The sequence below is a fragment of the Pocillopora verrucosa genome, chromosome 13 (assembly GCF_036669915.1).
Source record: "Pocillopora verrucosa isolate sample1 chromosome 13, ASM3666991v2, whole genome shotgun sequence".
Taxonomy (NCBI): Eukaryota; Metazoa; Cnidaria; class Anthozoa; order Scleractinia; family Pocilloporidae; genus Pocillopora; species Pocillopora verrucosa.
This window is the reverse complement of record NC_089324.1, coordinates 12,139,803-12,157,948: the sequence shown is the minus strand read 5'-3', so window position 1 is coordinate 12,157,948 and position 18,146 is coordinate 12,139,803. Positions and strand designations below refer to the sequence as shown.

At 37.7% G+C, this 18,146-nt stretch overlaps 3 protein-coding genes across 5 annotated transcripts; 2 read left to right on the top strand and 1 right to left on the bottom strand.

Moving 5' to 3' along the window:
• The first annotated feature begins 62 nt into the window (after window positions 1-62).
• On the top strand, window positions 63-6,936 carry LOC131792587 (uncharacterized). Of its 3 annotated transcripts, none has more exons than XM_066160698.1 (2): window positions 63-160; window positions 3,881-6,936. In XM_066160698.1, the coding sequence occupies exon 2, from the start codon at window positions 3,883-3,885 to the stop codon at window positions 4,978-4,980; it is 1,098 nt and encodes a 365-aa protein (XP_066016795.1). In that variant the 5' UTR covers window positions 63-160; window positions 3,881-3,882; the 3' UTR covers window positions 4,981-6,936. The 3 variants fall into 3 exon arrangements, 2 of the variants coding, with proteins under 2 accessions (XP_066016795.1, XP_058965986.2); XM_059110003.2 differs by lacking the exon at window positions 63-160 and adding an exon at window positions 1,828-1,958; XR_010716068.1 differs by lacking the exons at window positions 63-160; window positions 3,881-6,936 and adding exons at window positions 1,853-1,958; window positions 2,186-2,416.
• Window positions 6,937-7,926: 990 nt separating this feature from the next.
• On the bottom strand, window positions 7,927-9,788 carry LOC131792579 (heat shock factor protein 5-like). Its single transcript, XM_059109994.2, has 3 exons — window positions 9,437-9,788; window positions 8,652-9,107; window positions 7,927-8,339 (listed from the first exon to the last, which is right to left on the bottom strand). The coding sequence occupies exons 1-3, from the start codon at window positions 9,786-9,788 to the stop codon at window positions 7,927-7,929; spliced, it is 1,221 nt and encodes a 406-aa protein (XP_058965977.2).
• A 668-nt stretch (window positions 9,789-10,456) lies between these two features.
• LOC131792585 (zinc finger CCCH domain-containing protein 15) lies at window positions 10,457-17,816 on the top strand. The gene is made up of 13 exons (XM_059110001.2): window positions 10,457-10,559; window positions 10,641-10,712; window positions 10,794-10,826; window positions 11,981-12,004; window positions 12,748-12,832; window positions 13,028-13,189; window positions 13,795-13,886; window positions 14,540-14,716; window positions 15,035-15,103; window positions 15,234-15,314; window positions 15,785-15,892; window positions 16,328-16,498; window positions 17,010-17,816. Exons 1-13 carry the CDS (start codon window positions 10,485-10,487, stop codon window positions 17,184-17,186), a joined length of 1,326 nt encoding a protein of 441 aa, XP_058965984.2. The 5' UTR covers window positions 10,457-10,484; the 3' UTR covers window positions 17,187-17,816.
• Window positions 17,817-18,146: the final 330 nt, after the last annotated feature.

Below are 18,146 nucleotides of genomic sequence, written 5' to 3'. Positions count from 1 at the left end.
GAAGCTTCTCTCTTCAATCTGCATCACCTCTATTTCAACTACCATTTACTAGCTCAAAAATTGTTCAGTTTATGGAAGATCTTGCTGCAATTACAGCCCTACTTCTGAATTCTGGTGGTCGTAGCGAAGTTTTCAGTTCTACAACAAATATACGCTTTCGGTGAGTATTCCCAAGTCCGTTCAATTTATACAATTGTACTATAAATTGTACAGCAGAAAATGAAGGAATTGAATGAGAAAAAGCTGCTTAAATACCCTTGTGTCCCGTTAAAGCGTCTCATTCGAATTTAGTTTTTGAGGAGGAAAGACCAGATTTACACACGCCACTGCAGAAAACAAACGAGCAAACTTTCACAACTTCAAAATAAAAAAAATGAATTCACTTACGTACAATAACTTTCATCCCCATTTCCTTAATGAACGGAGGCAAATCTTCGTACATTTGCATAACCTCTATTTTAACTACCATTTACTCGCTCAAAAATTGTTCTGCTAAAGGAAGATCCTGCCGTAATTACAGCCCTAAATCATCCAGTTTCTTTCGGAAATAATTTCGTTAAGTTAAAAAAATAATAATAATAAAAATGTCATTCACCAGCCTAGGTCAGTTTGTCCTAATTTAAATGTGCAACTTATAACTCAAAAGTTGCAGAAAATTAGAATTTATGCCGTAGGTTATAAATTTAAAGAAATCATCCAAAACCTGCTGCCTGAATGAATTCGAATTTATTTCCTCCACACTGGCTGTATTCAGTGCAATATTTGAATCTCACGTGTCACTCAGATTTAGCGTTCATGTGCTCAAAAACTGGGTTATATTGAATGTCAAACAACTGCAGCCGGTCTCTGCGCCTGGTTCTGAAAACATGTAGTTGTGATTAATTTTATTGCAGCGACTATCGTGCAATTTAAACTAGTTAATAAACTATCCAAATGACTCTGGCATCCTATAACTTTCTCTCAGTCGCTTAATGCTTGTTCCAGTTATGATGGAGACAAAACGCTGGATGAGGTGATTCCCACACAATACTGAAAACTGATAAAGCAAAGTTCGCTGCGTATGATGGGAAGAGACGCACGTCGTCCCATCACTCCTTGCGCAACTTTAACACAAGGCCTCTTCAGTGCAATGATAAGGGAAAAGGGATGCGTCCAAAAGTTACACAGTTCGACTATCGAGTGTTTTCCGACGCTGTTAAGTTTGGTTTTCGATGGTTAGAATTTTTTCAAAGAAATTTGCAGAGTCGGTAATCTTTTGGTCCCAAATTAATTTTTGTTCTGCGACCTAAAATAGAAAAAAAAAAGATGTAAAGATTGCTTGATTATAAATTGACCCAGGATAATTGAAGAGTAAACATTTATATTCCACAGTAAAATGTTCTTAATAAATAAACTGCAATGTCGTATATATATTGTCTCGGATTCAATAGTCTAGATTCTTTAAATTTTCACCGTTCCTCAATGCCATTTTCAAGGCTTTCTTTTTGATAAATCACCAAGAATTATATTAACCTTTTTAGAGATAGACTATTTCTGCAATACACTGTGATACACCATAATCTCAACCGTCAGCTTCCGCAAAACAAATATATTCTTGGCCGATCATTCAACGCACAACCGCAAAGTACCATTTACGTCGTCAAAAACGAAGAGATTCTCTTCGCATAAACACCGCCCGAGAAATAGCAAATCCCCGAGAATAAACATGTCTGTGAAATTACGCAGGCAATTTCGTCGCATTTCCAACAGCACCCGTTGTGTAAGTTACGTTCAGTGGACAATTACATCACAGATTTGGCCCGTAAATAAAATATTACCAGCAGTTTCGCTACACACCGCTGAGGTCACAGAATTCAATAAGAGTCTAAAGCCTTTTCTGCGGAAAATTCAAGTTTCTTGAGGATTTTTTTTTCTCGTGAAATAGTCGCAGTTTTTTCTGCCGACAAAACAATTAAAAGGTAGGTAAAATTTGTTATATTCTGCAGAAATTACATAGGTTTGTATCTGTACGGAATGGATAACAAGTATCTCATGACCGCGAGAAGATTTTTCCGCCAGTTTAAAAACACTTATCCTTAAATGTACTTTGAATTGATTTCCCTTAGTTAATCCATATTTGGTGAAAATATGGTGAATTTTATTTTTTTTAACTCAGATTTTAACCCGAACTTCTTTATGTTAGCAGTGAAGATGTTTAAGGTCTTCATACGCTGGTGGCAGGATTGTTTACCAAATTGGCGGATCAAAACATTATCAAGATAAATGATTCAGGCAGGACCGTGGCATAATCAAGGCCAGCGACTCGAGTGAAAACAAAAACTTAAGCCAAGTTTTTCAAATGAAAGATTTTTTAATATCATGAATTTGTGTTTTCACCTTTCATACTTCACGAAAACGTCAGGCTGTCTCGGCGAGTTTTTTAATTTATCCGAGAAGCTTGTAGACTTCTACTTCTTAGGTGCTAAATGGGGGTCCAAACTGTCACACTCTATATTCCAATATAAGCCAGGAATATTTCAGTTAGTTTTGTTACTTTGGTGGCAAAAATGTTTTACCTAGAATAGTATGAAGGCTTTCATTATCTGAGCGTAAATTTAACTTGCAAACATGGATACGTATTTGGAAAAAAAACTGCGCAATATTATAACAAATTTGAACTGCCACCATCCAACTTTCTAACCTCTCGCGAAAATGGCAAAGTTACAGTATTTAAACTGATTTTTTAAGCCAAACTCAGTATCTGTGAAGAGCAAAGATCATTTCCAAAGTAGTAACGAATTGGTCGAACGAACGAGGTTGTTGGGGCGTGTCATCCATGTCAACAAACATATCCATATTAAAACTTACGTACCCGAAATAACTTAGGATAAGAGAACTCATTCCGTTTCCCGCTTATTTGAGAAAGCTGTTTGTGCTTAACCTACAACAAAACATTTGATTCTCTTGGATGCATTTCTAACTCCATTTCGATTCCACGTCGCGGAAACCCTTAAATTCATCAAGGGAACACACTTCTATTCTCTCGGGAACTCAGCCCGTTTCCCGCTTATTTCAGAAAGCTGTGTTCTTCACCGTTAACAAAACATTTAATTCTCGTGGATTTATTACCTAACTCCTTCCCGATTCCACAAAGCTTTACGGGAAACCTCAATAAACTTCAGTCAGCTGGATAGAAACAGTTGAAATCAAGAGAGTGATCATATTTTTTTAAGTTTTTAAATGTGCATAATATGTAGACGGTCCTCAACGAGGAAAAGGAGACTTTTTATCTCTATACAATTTCAGTGTGCTGACTATTTATTTCACTTTAAAACCGACACAGAAAAGACGAGATAAAGGCTTTTGCTTCTATTAAATCGTTGTATCAATGATTCATCTCTGGCATATATCATTTGATATCTACCGTTGTCCCTTTAATCTTAAACCAGCAGATTTAATTTTTTCCAAATCCCACTCTGTTTCCGTTTATTTCATTCAAACGTTGTTTCAATGTAGAAATGCTATCCAATCATGCGCTATATTCAGATGTTCTCTGACTAACACGTCCAGGTTTAAAAAATTAGCGATCCAAGGGGAACGAGAATTGATAAACAAGGACATTCAAGGTGAAAATCTTTAATAGTAATAATAATAGCACTTTATTTATATAGAATATGCCAAAGAGAGAAACAAATATTTCAAATAAACAGAAACTGCTAGAAAATGCCAACTGGCAGAAAGCATACCAGTTGGCTATTTACACAACGAAGCCGATAGGTAAAACTCGGGGTGCTCAGACTTGAACCTGGGATCACCAGATTACAAGTCCAGCGCCCTTTCCACTCGACCATGCCGCCTCCTATGATATAACCAATGTTTTATTTCATTTTTTTCTTTACAGGGATGCGTTTGAGTCTCCCGTTCCTTGTGTGCGCTATCGTCGCCTCTTTGCATTACAGCACAGAGGCTGAGCGATTCTCCAACTCCAGATACCTTCTGGGAAGAGCTCTTCTTAGAAGAGCGCGGGAGATCAATGAAACGAGAAGCAATGGTGACGAGTTAGAGGATGAGGTGTCGGAGGAAGAAAGGGAAAGAATTCTGCAAACAGAAGCTGCGGAAGACATATTCGTTGGCTCCGGAAATCACGTGTATGAGAGCCAGGGGAAATCGGAGACTTCCGGCTCTAGGCGTGATGAAACTTCCGGCGATGAAGGCAAACAGGTCGAGGAATCGGGAAATGATGAAGATGGTCCCAATTCCGGTGACAGCGGCGAGGGTGATAAGAGCGATGATGATGAAAGTGATGACGACGACGATGAGGAGAAAAGTGAAGATGATGATGACGACGATGGTACAGAGACAAAAAAAGAACAAGAAAGTTCAGACGATGAGGTTACCAGCGGCTCAGGACTGATTGAAAATGAGAACGCTGCAAGGCGTAGCGAGGACGTTTCCGGTTCAGGCTCCGGAAGTGCGCAACAAGATGATAACTTGGACCAATCGGGGTCGGCAGGAAGTGGCGTTGAGGCGTTGACACCCGCATCAGCATCAGGAGATGAGGCTAGCGGAGTTGCAGTACAGAGCAGTGAGAACAACGTAGAGGAAACTGCCTCAAGAAAATCAGAGATTGCTACAGTTTCTGGAGAAAGTGAGGACGAAGACGATGATAGCGGAAGTGCTGAAGTCATAAAAAAGGGGATCGAGAGCTTGAGCCGACTCTTAACGCCAGTGGCCAGCGGTTATGAATTTGAGCTGTACAGCGGTAGTGCAGCAAAACATGACAAGGAGCAGGAAAGCCAAGCCGAAGGTGAAAGCGAAAAAGGAGAGAGCTCAGATGCGGAAGAAGTCCATGTCAAGCAGTGTAAGAGGGTGTGTGAGGACCCCATGACATACGAGCAGTGCGCAGTTCCTCGATGCGACTATAAAATGGGAACCATCAAGGATTTGTGCATCTATTTATGTAAGCACCAGACCCCTGTGTGTAGACAAGAATGTGAGTAAGGTATACCTTAACAAACCTCATTTTGCAATGTGAATTATTCATAAGGTTTTGTCTCGGTTTCATTACGAGGCTCTAAGTGGAAGCCTGTGGAATTTGGCCTTTCTAGGCCCTAGGCCCTGAAGTAATTTGTTTGTTAAATTCGCTATTGAGGGCCTGGGGCCTGATATGGGGTAAATCTAATGTAATGATAGTGTTATATCGCTGGCTTATAGCCTTTTCATTCTTACTGTTACGAAATTTATCTTCTGACTTTATTAATTCCCACAGACGGATCTCCTAAACTTGCATGTCAAACGTATGCCATTAAGCCGTAGCATTAGCTACAAGATACAACAAAAATAATAACGGAATTGGCACGGAAGTGTATTTTGAGGGAGTTAAACAAGCAAGATATTGCCTTTTTATCTCCTTTTCAAACACGTCAGACAATTTTCATTAACACAAGCAAACAATTTACAGCAGAACTGCAATTTGAGTGTTCAATATAGACTGCCAAATGGAGCCTTACACTGAATAACGAACGTTAAACTTTTGAGTAAAACAAGCTTCGAAGTTTGAGGCCGTGATATCTCCGGAGAAGTTCACCATCTTGATAGGTGTAAGCACCAAAGTTTTCCTACAACTTGTTATCAACGGCTCATTTTGCAGCTCACAAAATGAGTGAATTTGGTCGTCTTTTTAAATCAGACGTAAAGGCAAACGAAAAACCCTTGTTACTTAAACAAAACATAATAATAACGGTACTATTCGACAACGCTTGCTCACAAAATAATGAGAGGTAGAAAAATCATTAGTTCTTGAGGCTATGTGCTTAAAATAAAGATAAAAATTAAATATAATCGGTATCAAAACCGAGCTTTGGGTCATCAAACCCACGATCGTTCAGTTTTAAAGGGGTTGCATTCGACAACCACCTGTTAATGTTTATCGGGTGGTCTAAAATATATAAAACCGTCACCCATGGTGGCTCTCTGTAGTTATTGAACGACCTGGGTACAAAACTTTGAAATGATTTGTTGTTTTCGTATGCGAAATATGTAAAAGTAACGCAGTCAAAAACATTGAGGTTTTTTACACCTAGATTTCTTACTTTTAAAGACTAAGGAGTTATTGTTATAATGACTTAAAGACCCTTTGACGGGAATACGTAAATGATGAGAATACGTAAATGGCGGGAATACGTAAATGGCGGGAAAAGACAAACGGCGACAAGCGAACTAATTCTTGGTCCCACATTCCTCTTGTCATTGAAAGAACGAGTCAATCTGGTGACAAGAATGACGCAATAACGGTTAGGGTCCAGGTCTCTTCGATAAAAATTCCTAGACTTAATTAGAAATATAAAATAAATTAGAATACACTACAAGAGGTTTTAGAAATACTCTTGGAAATAAAGTTGTTCAGATTAAGATGCAAGCTGTCATTGTGCCATTTAGGGTTCTTTATTTTCCACTAAGAAAAAATAACGGTATTCACTTTAAAAACATTTTTAAAAAATTCCCCCCCCCCCCCCCACCCCATTTCACAAGTGTTTGGACGCAAGCCAACGGAAGTGAGCCCAGTTCATCAGATCGAGGCTTGCGGAAATTTTTTTCTGCAGGCGTAAAATGGATGAAATAAACTTAAAAAGTCGAGAATTGACTTTTACGGTATGGCTTCTTGTGTCTTCTAATTAGTTCTATCCAGAAAAGCTACTTAGTTATGCGAATATAAGTAAGAACAATGCTCACGAAAGAAGAACTTGTTGCTTTACAGTTTTTCGCGTTTGAGATTTATCAGTCAGCCTCAAACTTGAAAACTAAATCAAGCCATTAATCTCAAGTCTGCAAATGGGCCATGGAAAATGGGAACATTTTTAGTAAGATCGAAGTTATAAATAGCTTTCAGGGCTGTAGCTATATTAAGAAACTGTAATAAATCTCTATGTCAAATAAAATATGTCATTCAAATATTAATCGGTGTGCATATTACTGGTTAGCTCATGATTTTTAAAACAAACAACTAAGAGAAGGAAGAAGAAGAGATGGCAGTTTGTTTAGTCACAAGAAAGCGCTAGGTTGCTCAGCAAGATTCAAAATGTTGGCGTCCGCTGTCGGCATTTTTTAATAAATTTGAAACCGTTCTGGAATAGAAAAGGTTAGGTAACACTTTGGAGTCTCAAAAAGTGGTCAGTGTCACATGGTTTCTCTGGCACACTTCTTATTCCCTTCTGAAAATGGTGACTAATCTCGTTGAGCATTATCGGACGTGAGGCAGGAAAACCGGGTCTAGGGCATGGGGTCGAGGGTTACTTTTCTGGTACAGTTCCTGGAATAATTATATTGAAGCGAAAAATGGCTTTCAGTTTTGAAATTTCTAAGCTTTTCAAGTTGTTTTCTAAGAGACTTAATTTTAAAAAATTAGAGAAAGGTCAATCTAAACGAGTCTAGTGAAGAATTTTTCCTGAAAGTTTCTCAGTGTCCTAGCCCCGACCTGAAATCAAAAGCTGGCTACCTCAGAGGCAATCCGCAGCTCATTTAAGGATTTATCCCAATATGTTCAATATTAAAGCTACAGAAATAGTTTTCCTGACGAAAAATGTTCCGGGTTAGATGTAAATTTATCTGTTGCGTGAAAAAAAGAATGAAATCAAATAAAAACAACAGCAGCAACAACAACAAGAAAACAAACAAATAAAACTTCCACGTTTCTATGTTTAAATTTGGGTATGACGTTTAATAAATTTATATTCCTTCAAATAGCTTTCAGTGTAACATTAACAAGATTTGTGCAGGATCTATTTATTCAACACAAGAACCTCTCAATGTAACGCAAGGACCAAAAAAGATAGGTTTTCACTGATACATCAGGAGAAACTTATCAACTTACATTAAATTCCGCTCTAGGTTAGTCTTAGTTTTATTTATCATATAATGTCCTCTATCTTAAATCGTCCGAAATTTATGTTACACATGGAAAAATTCTTTAGAAAACTCATTACCGTTTGAAACTAGTCTCTCATTGATCACTGGTTCTTGAATGCTCCGCAGGCCATCATCGCTCAAATACTTTTCACCGTTTCCTCTTGACATTAAAGATTTTGAAACTGGGTTAAAAGGTTTCACAACCAATTCCTTTGGAATTGCGTTCACTGTGAAAGTTTTCCAACGTGACCCTGTTGACTCAGCGGGCTCTTTCATCATTCCATATATGCTTCCTTGAGCTGACATGATGTTCATTGTAGATACCTCAAACTCTGTATCGCGTACTCCTGTAGCTGTAGTTGATGCTTTACTATGGATGATAGTATCTGTCGTTGAAACTGGCATAACTGTAGCCGTTGATTTTATAACTGAAGGAGAAAGAGGACCATTTTGACCTAGATGGGGAGAGCAAAAATCATAAATACTCAATGTTTGATATAATTTGTTACAGTATTGCGCAAAGGTGGTGAAAACGAAATGCGCGAATTTCGTTCATTTCCGAGAAGTCACACCACGGTAAAAATGCACTATTTCTTCCAGTTCTCGTGACAGAGCGAAGTTTTTAGTTTGCTCTGTAAAGTGTTTATTCATTGACCGGTGCTCGAAAGTTCGCTCAAGAGAGTCAAAAGCATTCTTCGAGTGATATTATGATAATGTCTTTAAAATCCAAACTGGATCTACAACATTGGCGAAGGACAACCACTCACTTCCAACAGTTTCAGGTGGCGAAGTTTCTCGGGAAGATACGATCCCAGCATTGAATGCCTCGTTTTTCATCGGTACCAAAGAGTAAAAAGGTTTCAAATTTTCTTCACGATGTCCCAAACTTTGAGCCCACGACACAATGGGGCTTGATGGGCTTTGCGGAAATTGTCCCGGAAATCCAAGGCCTTGAGCATTCGATAGACCCACCACTGAACCTTGTTGCATTTGTGCAAACTGATAAGCATTGTAAAATGGTGCGTACAGAGTAAAGGGCATGTGAAGTGGAGTTTGTAAAGGGACAAATGGCATTGGTGTATACAGCGTAGGATTCAAAGAGCTACTGACTGAGGAAGAAGCAGGTAGTTGATTCAGCTCTGTTTTTGTTGAGGATGGGATGTGACGCTTGTTGTCTGACTTCTTGGAGGAATGCTGCTGTCTTTTGACATGAACTAACAGATCTAAGAATTAAAGAAGATCCGGAAAAAAATTGGTAGCTGTATTATAGAAGAAGATGAAGTTAAAATTGAAGATAAGGGTTTATTTTTGTTTGCTTGTGTCACACTAGAATTTTCCTCATTCCCCCCTTCCTTAACTCTCTATAGTGTTTTAATGTACCTCCCTTAAAACTCTGTTAGCAACGACTGATCCCCAATCCGCTCCGCCTGAAATCTAAATGATCCCCCAAAATCCTCCCCCCTCAAAGGCGATAAATAATGTTCTGGTCCTTTACTAAACATTTTTTCTATAGAAGCAAGATGGAATTAAAGATGAGAGAAGAGGGACTTACCTTGTCTTCCCTTCCGAAAATAAGGATGTTTAAATTCGCATTTTGAATACAGCGAAAACGGAGATGATGTCGCCCGTTTTCCATATTCTGTGACTTTTCGGAACCCGTACAAGTTCAATTGACGGACAAAACTCGCAAAGTGTTTTGTCTTGAAAAGTCCATTGGATTTATTGTTTAGAACCTCAGAAATGAATCTCTGAGTGTTCGGAATAACAAGGCATGTTCCTTGGGCATTCCAGTGAATTTCGTCTCGTTTAGGATTATTAACAATCCACCATAGTTTCTCTGGAAAAGCCAGTAAGGTATAATCCGATTGCCTGTCTGGTATTAAATAAGAAGAAACTCTCGCCATTGAAAATTTTTTCAGTGAAAAGAATCTTAGCTGCACGTTTCTAATCCGTTGTTTTCGTGTTTCCATGGAATTCTTAGGATTCTAACATGACGTATGAATGGCTCCGCAAAAGTAGCTGTGATTGGATAAAACTGCGCGCGTGCGTAGTGATCAATGCTGATGCGTTCGAAAAAAAAACATTTTTTTAAAATGAATGAACTAGATCAACTTTTGAATGAATCGATTTCGCTATTGATTCCGGGCTCTTCGTCTGTTGCTTTAGGAAAACTTTCCATATGCGAAAAATGATCATTTTTGTTATGTACGTCGAAGAAAACCGATCAGAAAAATAAAGTAAAGATAATCGAGGTATTTGAAAGTCTTATCACTTATGCACTTAAATGGCTTCCAATCTTTGAAATGTGTCGGTCAGTAGGAAAAAATCTCAGTATGACTGAAATAAATACTTTATACCATGGAAAGTACTCAAAAAATTTTTGTTCACTCGTTACGACACATCAAGAAGTCACTCACCTTTTTTTGATGGAACATGTTTTGTTCCTTCATAACAGCTTTAGATGTAACCTTAAACCCCAAAGCACGAGTAGAATAATCACCTTCAGTTTCCCGCCAATTTCACTCTTGAGCTGTGCAAGGCTTTGTGGGTATCATCAGCTTGTGTGCGCTGCTTGCCGGGAAATCGTCGTATCCGCCATCATGCCACCGAAGAAAAAAGCAGCAAACGAACCATCGAAGAAAACCGATCAGAAAAAGAAAGAAAAGATAATCGAGGTATTTGAAAGTCTTATCATATTCTCGGATAATACAGCTCGTCTTCTGTCAACTTATATTTGTGATCTTTGTCCATTATAGGATAAAACTTTTGGCCTTAAGAACAAGAAAGGCAAGAAACAGCAGACCTTCGTAAAACATGTGACTCAACAGGTTTGCGGATTTATTTATTAATTTTCATGTTTTCCGGTTCTCTAATTGTCTAATGGTAACGCTTTATCTTTTTTTCATAAGGTGAAATTTGGTGGAAATCCCAGTGCGAGGAAGGTATGTGTTACACACCCAAAGAGAAGGCACTTATAATTTAAAATTAAACACATGTACTGTACGTATAATTTTATTTTGTGCTTATCCGAGTTTTTATGGCTAGTTTCTGAAAGTCTTTACTTTGGAAAGCAATGAATACTGTATGAACAATATCACTTAGCTATGATGATATTTGTTTACATCAGTGCGACATTATTAAAAATATTGTAAACTATTAAATAAGCTCACTGTGATTCATAATACGCAGACCTGATAGAACAGTTTTACTATCAAAAGAGAAATTAAAATTAAAAAATTTGAAATTTTTATGCAAATTTTTCTTGATTTTTCTTGACTTTTTAACATTTAAGTTGAAGTTGCTATAATGTTACAAAGTAACAAAACAGGATTGTTTCATTTCAACTTCCTTTATTGGATCTCTTAATTAGGACCTGTGCCATGATTGGTCAAATTAGAAAGCCATATTTCACTGTACTGTACAGTTCACTAAATTCAAAAGTTTGTTTGAATGAAATCTTCCCCCTTCTGTTTGAAGCCACAGATATAGGAAGTATCATACTAACCCTGATTTCTCAGTCTGTACTGTGAGTTACAGAACCTTGTATGGCTGGCATTCATTATGCTTAGGCCAGAAATCCACGTTGGCAATGCTCAGTCTGTAATTTACTGAACAGACCTTTAACTCACTTAGTTAATGGTATTTAAGCTCATGTGATTAAGTGTTAGGAAGCTTTCATGTTCACCTGCAAAGACATCCTCTCTTTGATTAATGGCCAAAAAGTGCCCAGTTTTGTCATATTTTTCAACTTTTTAGATTGGGTGGATTATTTGCATGTGAAAATTGATGATTATTGATAAGGGTGATTTAGTATTAGCAACTGATCTGATAACGTAAATTGGCCACTGAAAGAGTTTCAAAGGTGAAGTTTTTACAATTAGCCCTTCATCAGAGGAAATGAAGAAGGGATAAACTCAAAACGTTAGCTTTTAAACTCTTTATGGTGGCCAAATTACATTATCAACTCAGTTAATAATACCAAATTACCCTGTTATACTCTCTCACCAATGCAGTACCACAGTTTCTTTAGAAATGTACGCCCTTTATTGATTATTAATTTATTTATTTTCTTCCCGTTTAACTTTTTATTGTGAAGCTTGCCCAAGAGCAGGACAGCAAGGTATCTGTACATTTTTCTCTTGCAAGTCATAAAAACAGTATATAACACTTAGACATAGCACTTTTAGGCCAAAAATTTCACATGTTTGTACCTTTTTTTGGTTAAGCATTAATTTGTTTGGAGGCTTGGCACATTAACTCCGCCCACGCTCCTTTAAGTCGTGACGATGGCGGTCTGCTTCCTGACGCCTATTTACACCTCGTCAGAAAAAAGGCCGCTAATTAGTGATCATATAAAAGGACCTCTTGTTGCAGCGTTTAGATCACCCCTGATGAAGGCACTAGACAGGAGTGTCGAAACGTTGGGTCTATGAATTGTAACTTCTTCGGTTACATTCTTTAAATCTGCAAACCAGTGTAGCTTCAAACTATGTCTGATTGTCCACCTGGTTGCCGTGTGAACTTTAATATATAATAAACATAAGTTTTACATGTGAGGGGTGTTGAATGAGTCATGGAATCTCTTGTGAGTGCTGTTTGTAGGTATAACTTAGGAATGTCATTTCAGTTGCAGCAAAAAGGACCTCATTACAAAAATCTCTTTTTTAAAAATAGTAAGAACATTCACTCAAGGGACAGTGATGACTAGAAAAAGTTTCCTTAGAATGAGAGTTCCAAATGCATTGTTTTTTGGTGCAGACTACAGTTTATGTCCCATATATGGAGATTTCTAGAAAGAGAGGCTCATCTGTCAAGGACATCGTGCAACTTTGGCAATAACTTTTTTTTAAATTGTTATTTCAGAAAAAGATTTCAGAACAGAAAAAGAAGGAACAAGATGATTTAAATCAGCTTTTCAGGCCTGTTATTGGGCAAAAAGTGTCTGCAGGTAAGTTTAGCAAGATTTAGACATCAGAAAACATTAAACTGTTACAAAAACTGTCACAGAAGGTAGTGATCAGAATATTTTGATTAGCTCAGAGTCAGAAAATGCATTAGAATGCATAATACAATGCTGAGAATTAAACCCATGACGATCTGTAAGTAAGGTGGTTTCTTAGATTTTATCATGGTACATCAACAGGTGCTGATCCCAAGTCAGTAGTGTGTGCATTTTACAAACAAGGCCAATGTTCCAAAGGTGACAAGTGTAAATTCTCTCATGATATCACCTTGGACAGAAAAGGGGAGAAGAGGAGTCTGTATGTCGATGCCAGAGACGTAGAGGAGGATGAGCTCAAAAATGGTGAGTAACTCAGCAGTAATCAGTTTCAAATGTGCTGGAACTGACAACTTTGTAGCCCGCAGCCATCTGTCCTTAAATCTAAGATACTGAATGATACTTTAAATAGTTGAAATTGATATCAGCTCTCAAATGATGATTTTTATTGAAAGCAGATTAGGATATGGATTGAGTGAAAATGAAAGTGATCGTTGCAGTTGTGAACAATATTTAAGCAGCAGTGAAAATAGGGCCTGAAAAAAGTTCAGACCTGTATGAGATTTGAACCCATGACCCCTGTGATACCAGTGCAGTGCTCTACCAACTGCGCTAATGAGCCCATTGGAAGCTGGTCTTAATGTTGGTTCCAAATTATGTTTATTCACTTATTTGTCCACAGTTTTCCACATATGATTTTAACATATTCACAGTCATTGATATGGATTAAGTTGAGCAGAAGAGAGTTCACTTTTGTTTAAGGAAAGTCTAAACCAAGTTTGTGTTAATCCTGGGCTATGGTTAACTGTTCTTGACCGAGAGGCCGTAGGGTATTAATTTTTTTGTTCTCAAGGAGTTTTTCGGTTTGAAATAGCTCTTATAGACTTTGGCATGATCATTCCTTTTTTCAGATACCATGGACAAGTGGGATCAAAGCAAATTGGAGGAAGTTATTGAGAAAAAGCATGGCGAAAAGGAGAAGTCAATGCCCAAAACAGAAATTGTGAGTTAAAATTTTTATTGGTTATCAATATTACATTTGTTTAAAATATACTTGTGGCTGGAGAAGGAGCATGGCCAATTGATGGGTTAGCAGCTTGAGTTTCAAGTCCTGCTCTGACTGTAGACTGGCTGAATCTGTTTTTCTCTGTGCCTCACCCACAGTTGTAATTTAATTGCTAACAGGTATGAGTCAAGTACACTGGAGTTTAAATCATGTTTTCAGGACTGCCAATCTGGAATAGTTTAGTTTCTTTCTGTTATGAAGAGAGTAATTAATTGTTACCTGAATCTGTCTGCCTTCACAATAATTTTGCAAACTTGTATAGATGTTTCTTTGAAACAATGCATTTAGTATTAATAGTTACTGATTTCAATTGATAATTTTTTTATATATCTATAGACATCTTTTTCTTTTATGTAACTTTTTGTAAACTAAATTCTGTTTGATCCTTCTGTTGTAAAGCAATATGAACACATGGTTAGTATGTATTATTATTAGTATAAGTATTACTATTATTATTATCATTATTATTATTATTTTAATCAAACATCCATCTGCAAGTTGTGAAAACTCATGTTGTAAGTGGTAAAATTTTCAGTGATGTCGTGGATTTTTGTAATACATTCCCATTTTTTCTCTAATTTTTTGTTCAGGTCTGTAAATATTTTCTGGAAGCTGTTGAGAAAGGACTCTATGGTTGGTTCTGGAGTTGTCCAAATGGACCCAAATGTATATATAGACATGCACTGCCACCAGGCTTTGTGTTGAAAAAGAAACAGGAAAAGGAGATAAAAGACGAAATATCATTTGAGGAGTTCATAGAAACAGAGGTGAGATGTATTTCTTGATTTATTGTAATTTTCAGAGAACAATCTCTGGAGTGGTATGTTCACAATCTTTTGCAGTGTTCTCCCTTTCCTAAGCAGTACTGGTAAGATAAATTTTCAAATGGACAGAGCAACACTTTTACTTATTGAATTTCAAGAATTCTAAGTGATTTTAGGCAGTAATGAGAGGTCCTGCAGGAGGTAAATTTTACCTGTTACTGTCTGTAAAGAAGAACACAACCTGTGACATGTTTGATTTGAACATTTGAAGTCAATTTTCCATTTTTAATAGTTGTTATTGTTATTTTTTTTGGCCTTTAGAGAGCAAAACTTGGTGGAAATCTGACAAAGTTAACATTAGAAACATTCCTCGAATGGAAAAAGAGAAAGGTAGGTGATCCATGTTGAATTTTACTTAAAGCTTCAATTATAGTTTTAGTACATGTACATGTAATTACAGTGTGTGTATAAAGAATGGAAAAATCTTACTTGAATGTGACATTTCATTCCCTTTTTCCAGTTAAAAGAAAAGAAAGAGAAATTTGAAAAAGAGCAAGCAAAGAAAAAGGATGACTTTAAGTCTGGTAGAATTGTTGGAAAGGTAAGATGTGCTGATAACTTTTGGACGCACAATTGGCAAGTGATGTAGTGAGTGTCCACCCTTGCACTCCCAAGATCTCATTTGTAATTCTCATCGCTGTCCACCATAGGATTGGTATGATGTTAGTTTGAAAGATTTTGGGAATTTGATCAACTAACAATCCCCCAACTGATATTTTTCTTAATTCTTGTCACTTGTGTGTGTCATATTGTACTGATATGTAATACTTATTGTATTGTATTGAATTACTAACTGTAATTCTCATCACTGTCTACCATACAATTCTCATGGTGCTACTTTGGAGAATTTGGAATTGGATCAACTAATAATCCCCTAACTGATATTTTTCCTTATTCTCATCACTTGTGTGCATCATATTGTACTGATATTGTAATGAGAAATTCTATCTTGGTCTGACTCATAGGAGTTAAAGGGTTCAGGAGTGATGACCTGTATTTTCGCTTCTGTAGGTGAGTGGTCGTGAAGTTTTCTTGTTCAAACCTGAGCTGGTGGAGGCTGATGCTGATGATGACGAGGCTACAGAAGATATGAGCATTTACAGACGAGCAGATGATGGGGTAAGTAGCCTTTTGTGATAAGTCATTTACATTGACGGAAGTAATGTTTGCAAAATAAACTTAAACTGAATTGAAAGGGGTAAATTTTTTTAAGAAACTGTGCTGTGGTTTCCGTTGGGAGTATTACCCGTTATCCTTTACATTCTAAAATCAGTATGTATATTCTCCATATTGCTCTTTATACATTTCCTAAGGTGCTGACAAGGAGAATTTGTTTACCAATCAAAAGCTTCTTTCGTTGGTGATCATTTCCTTTATTCTCATGACCTTAACGTGTGATTCAGGGGTGATATTGTAAGGAGAAATTTGATGCTAGTCACTCTAAGGGTTTCAAGGGTTAATATGGTTTTGTCAATTGAGTTGTTAGTATGAATTGGCTACCGTAAGGAGATCCCCTTTAGAATCTCTGAACGTCTCTGGTTTCTCTTTTGTTAGGACGAAATTGGTGAGGGTGCACCAGCCAGAGAAATAACGTTAGAAGAAATGAGCAGTGCCGCAAAGGAAGTCGACGGCACTGGTACAGTAGATGTGTCAAGTAGCGCTGCTGAGAGATTAAAAACCAATCAAGCCACCAGCGAAACTCTCAACGAAAATTCCGCTCAACAGGTGACTGTAATTCTTCTTTGTGCTTTCATGGATCCAAAAGTAATTGGTCAATTTCAATATAGGCTCAATATGTCTGACGTCAATTCTCAAACGTCCAAGATTTTGTTGATATATAATGTTTTCAGGGCCCTCTTTAACCTCCAGTTCACCCCTATAATTCGCGAAAGAACTTTGCTCCTCTTTGAATACGCAGCTTTCCTTTGTTTTTTCTCTCTCTTTGTTTACACATTTTTGTTTTGTTTTGTTTTTTTCGAAGTGTGAAGTACTTGCTGTTCCTCGCCTGCCCCCATCACAAGAGCTTCATCCCGAAAGTCGTTTGCCCCCATGCAGCGACTTGTACGAAGCTGATGATGACTTTGCTCAGGTTGTAGAAACATTAGTGACTGCATCGGAAAAAAAACAGTCCTTTTCAGGACCACCCTCCCTCCCTTCCCCCCCCTTTCAGGAACCCAGATATTGTTTGTTTGATAGAAAGTAGATTTTTTTTGTTTTTCATTTATTTACCCCTCAGACACCCGACACGAGTAACGCCGATGAAAATGGTCTCGACGAAGCTTGCGGCGGAGCAGACTCACCGGAAGGAGACGTGGACGCTGCCCTCGTTAATGGAGTACCTATTGAGGAGAGTTTGTTCGAGGAGGACGATATTGACGACCTAGAGCTTGAAGATCTCGAAATTGTCGATTGACGACGTCATAAAACTCTTCAAACTTCGAAATCGCTGAGAACCATCACTGCTGGATCCGGAAATCCTACAGAATCTCCTTGAAGGCATTATCTGGCAGTGATTACACAATGGTCAACAGAGCCTGGCAGAAATAAATTGTTTCAATGAAACTTAGCAATTTGGGAATAGATATCTGTAACAGAATTCGAATCTAGTACTTTTTCCCTTTGGAATGAAAAGGCCTGGGAGCTAATAGGACTTGTACCCAGGACTTCAGGTTTCAAAGATAAAGGTTTGGGAAGGCTGCCATCTTGAAAAGGGGCCATCGGAATGACTGCGGCCAGCTACACTGAATCAGTTGATTTACATTCCATTACCCGGCCCTGTCTCGAAAATGCCTACTAGGACATTCTCAAATTTAATAAATCACATGTTAACTAAATGACCAACATTCTTTTACACGAACGCGTTTGAAACGCGTTCAATTGCGAGGCGACTATGATAAATACTGTTATTTTTGTAGCCGAGAGGAGAAAAAAGGCGGTCGATAAAGATAATTTCATTAACTGCGTTCCTTCAGTGATACCGAAGGGAATTTTAAACGCGTCTCCCTCTTATGAAATTCTTGCAATAAATCATCTCTAAACAGAATTAGTGTTTTTTCTGTCTCTTTCTTAAATAGTTGGGAACAAACTCCTCATCGAATTTAGAGGTTGTTCACTGCAGTTCATGCGGATGTAATATAATAAAGGCAAACCTTGTTCAAAACATTTTTCTTCCTATAAACATCCGACGTTTTCCTGTAATTAGGACTTCAGGAGCGACTTACTAAAAGGGAGCGTTTACTTGGAGTGGAATATTTCGCAAAGTCAGCGGTAACGTCATGATAACTGTTCCTTCGCTTTTGTTGTTGCATCAGACTGGTACATGCCCGGGAAAGGAAGAATGGGTTGAAATCTTTTGCAGGTCTCGTAAGCTAAA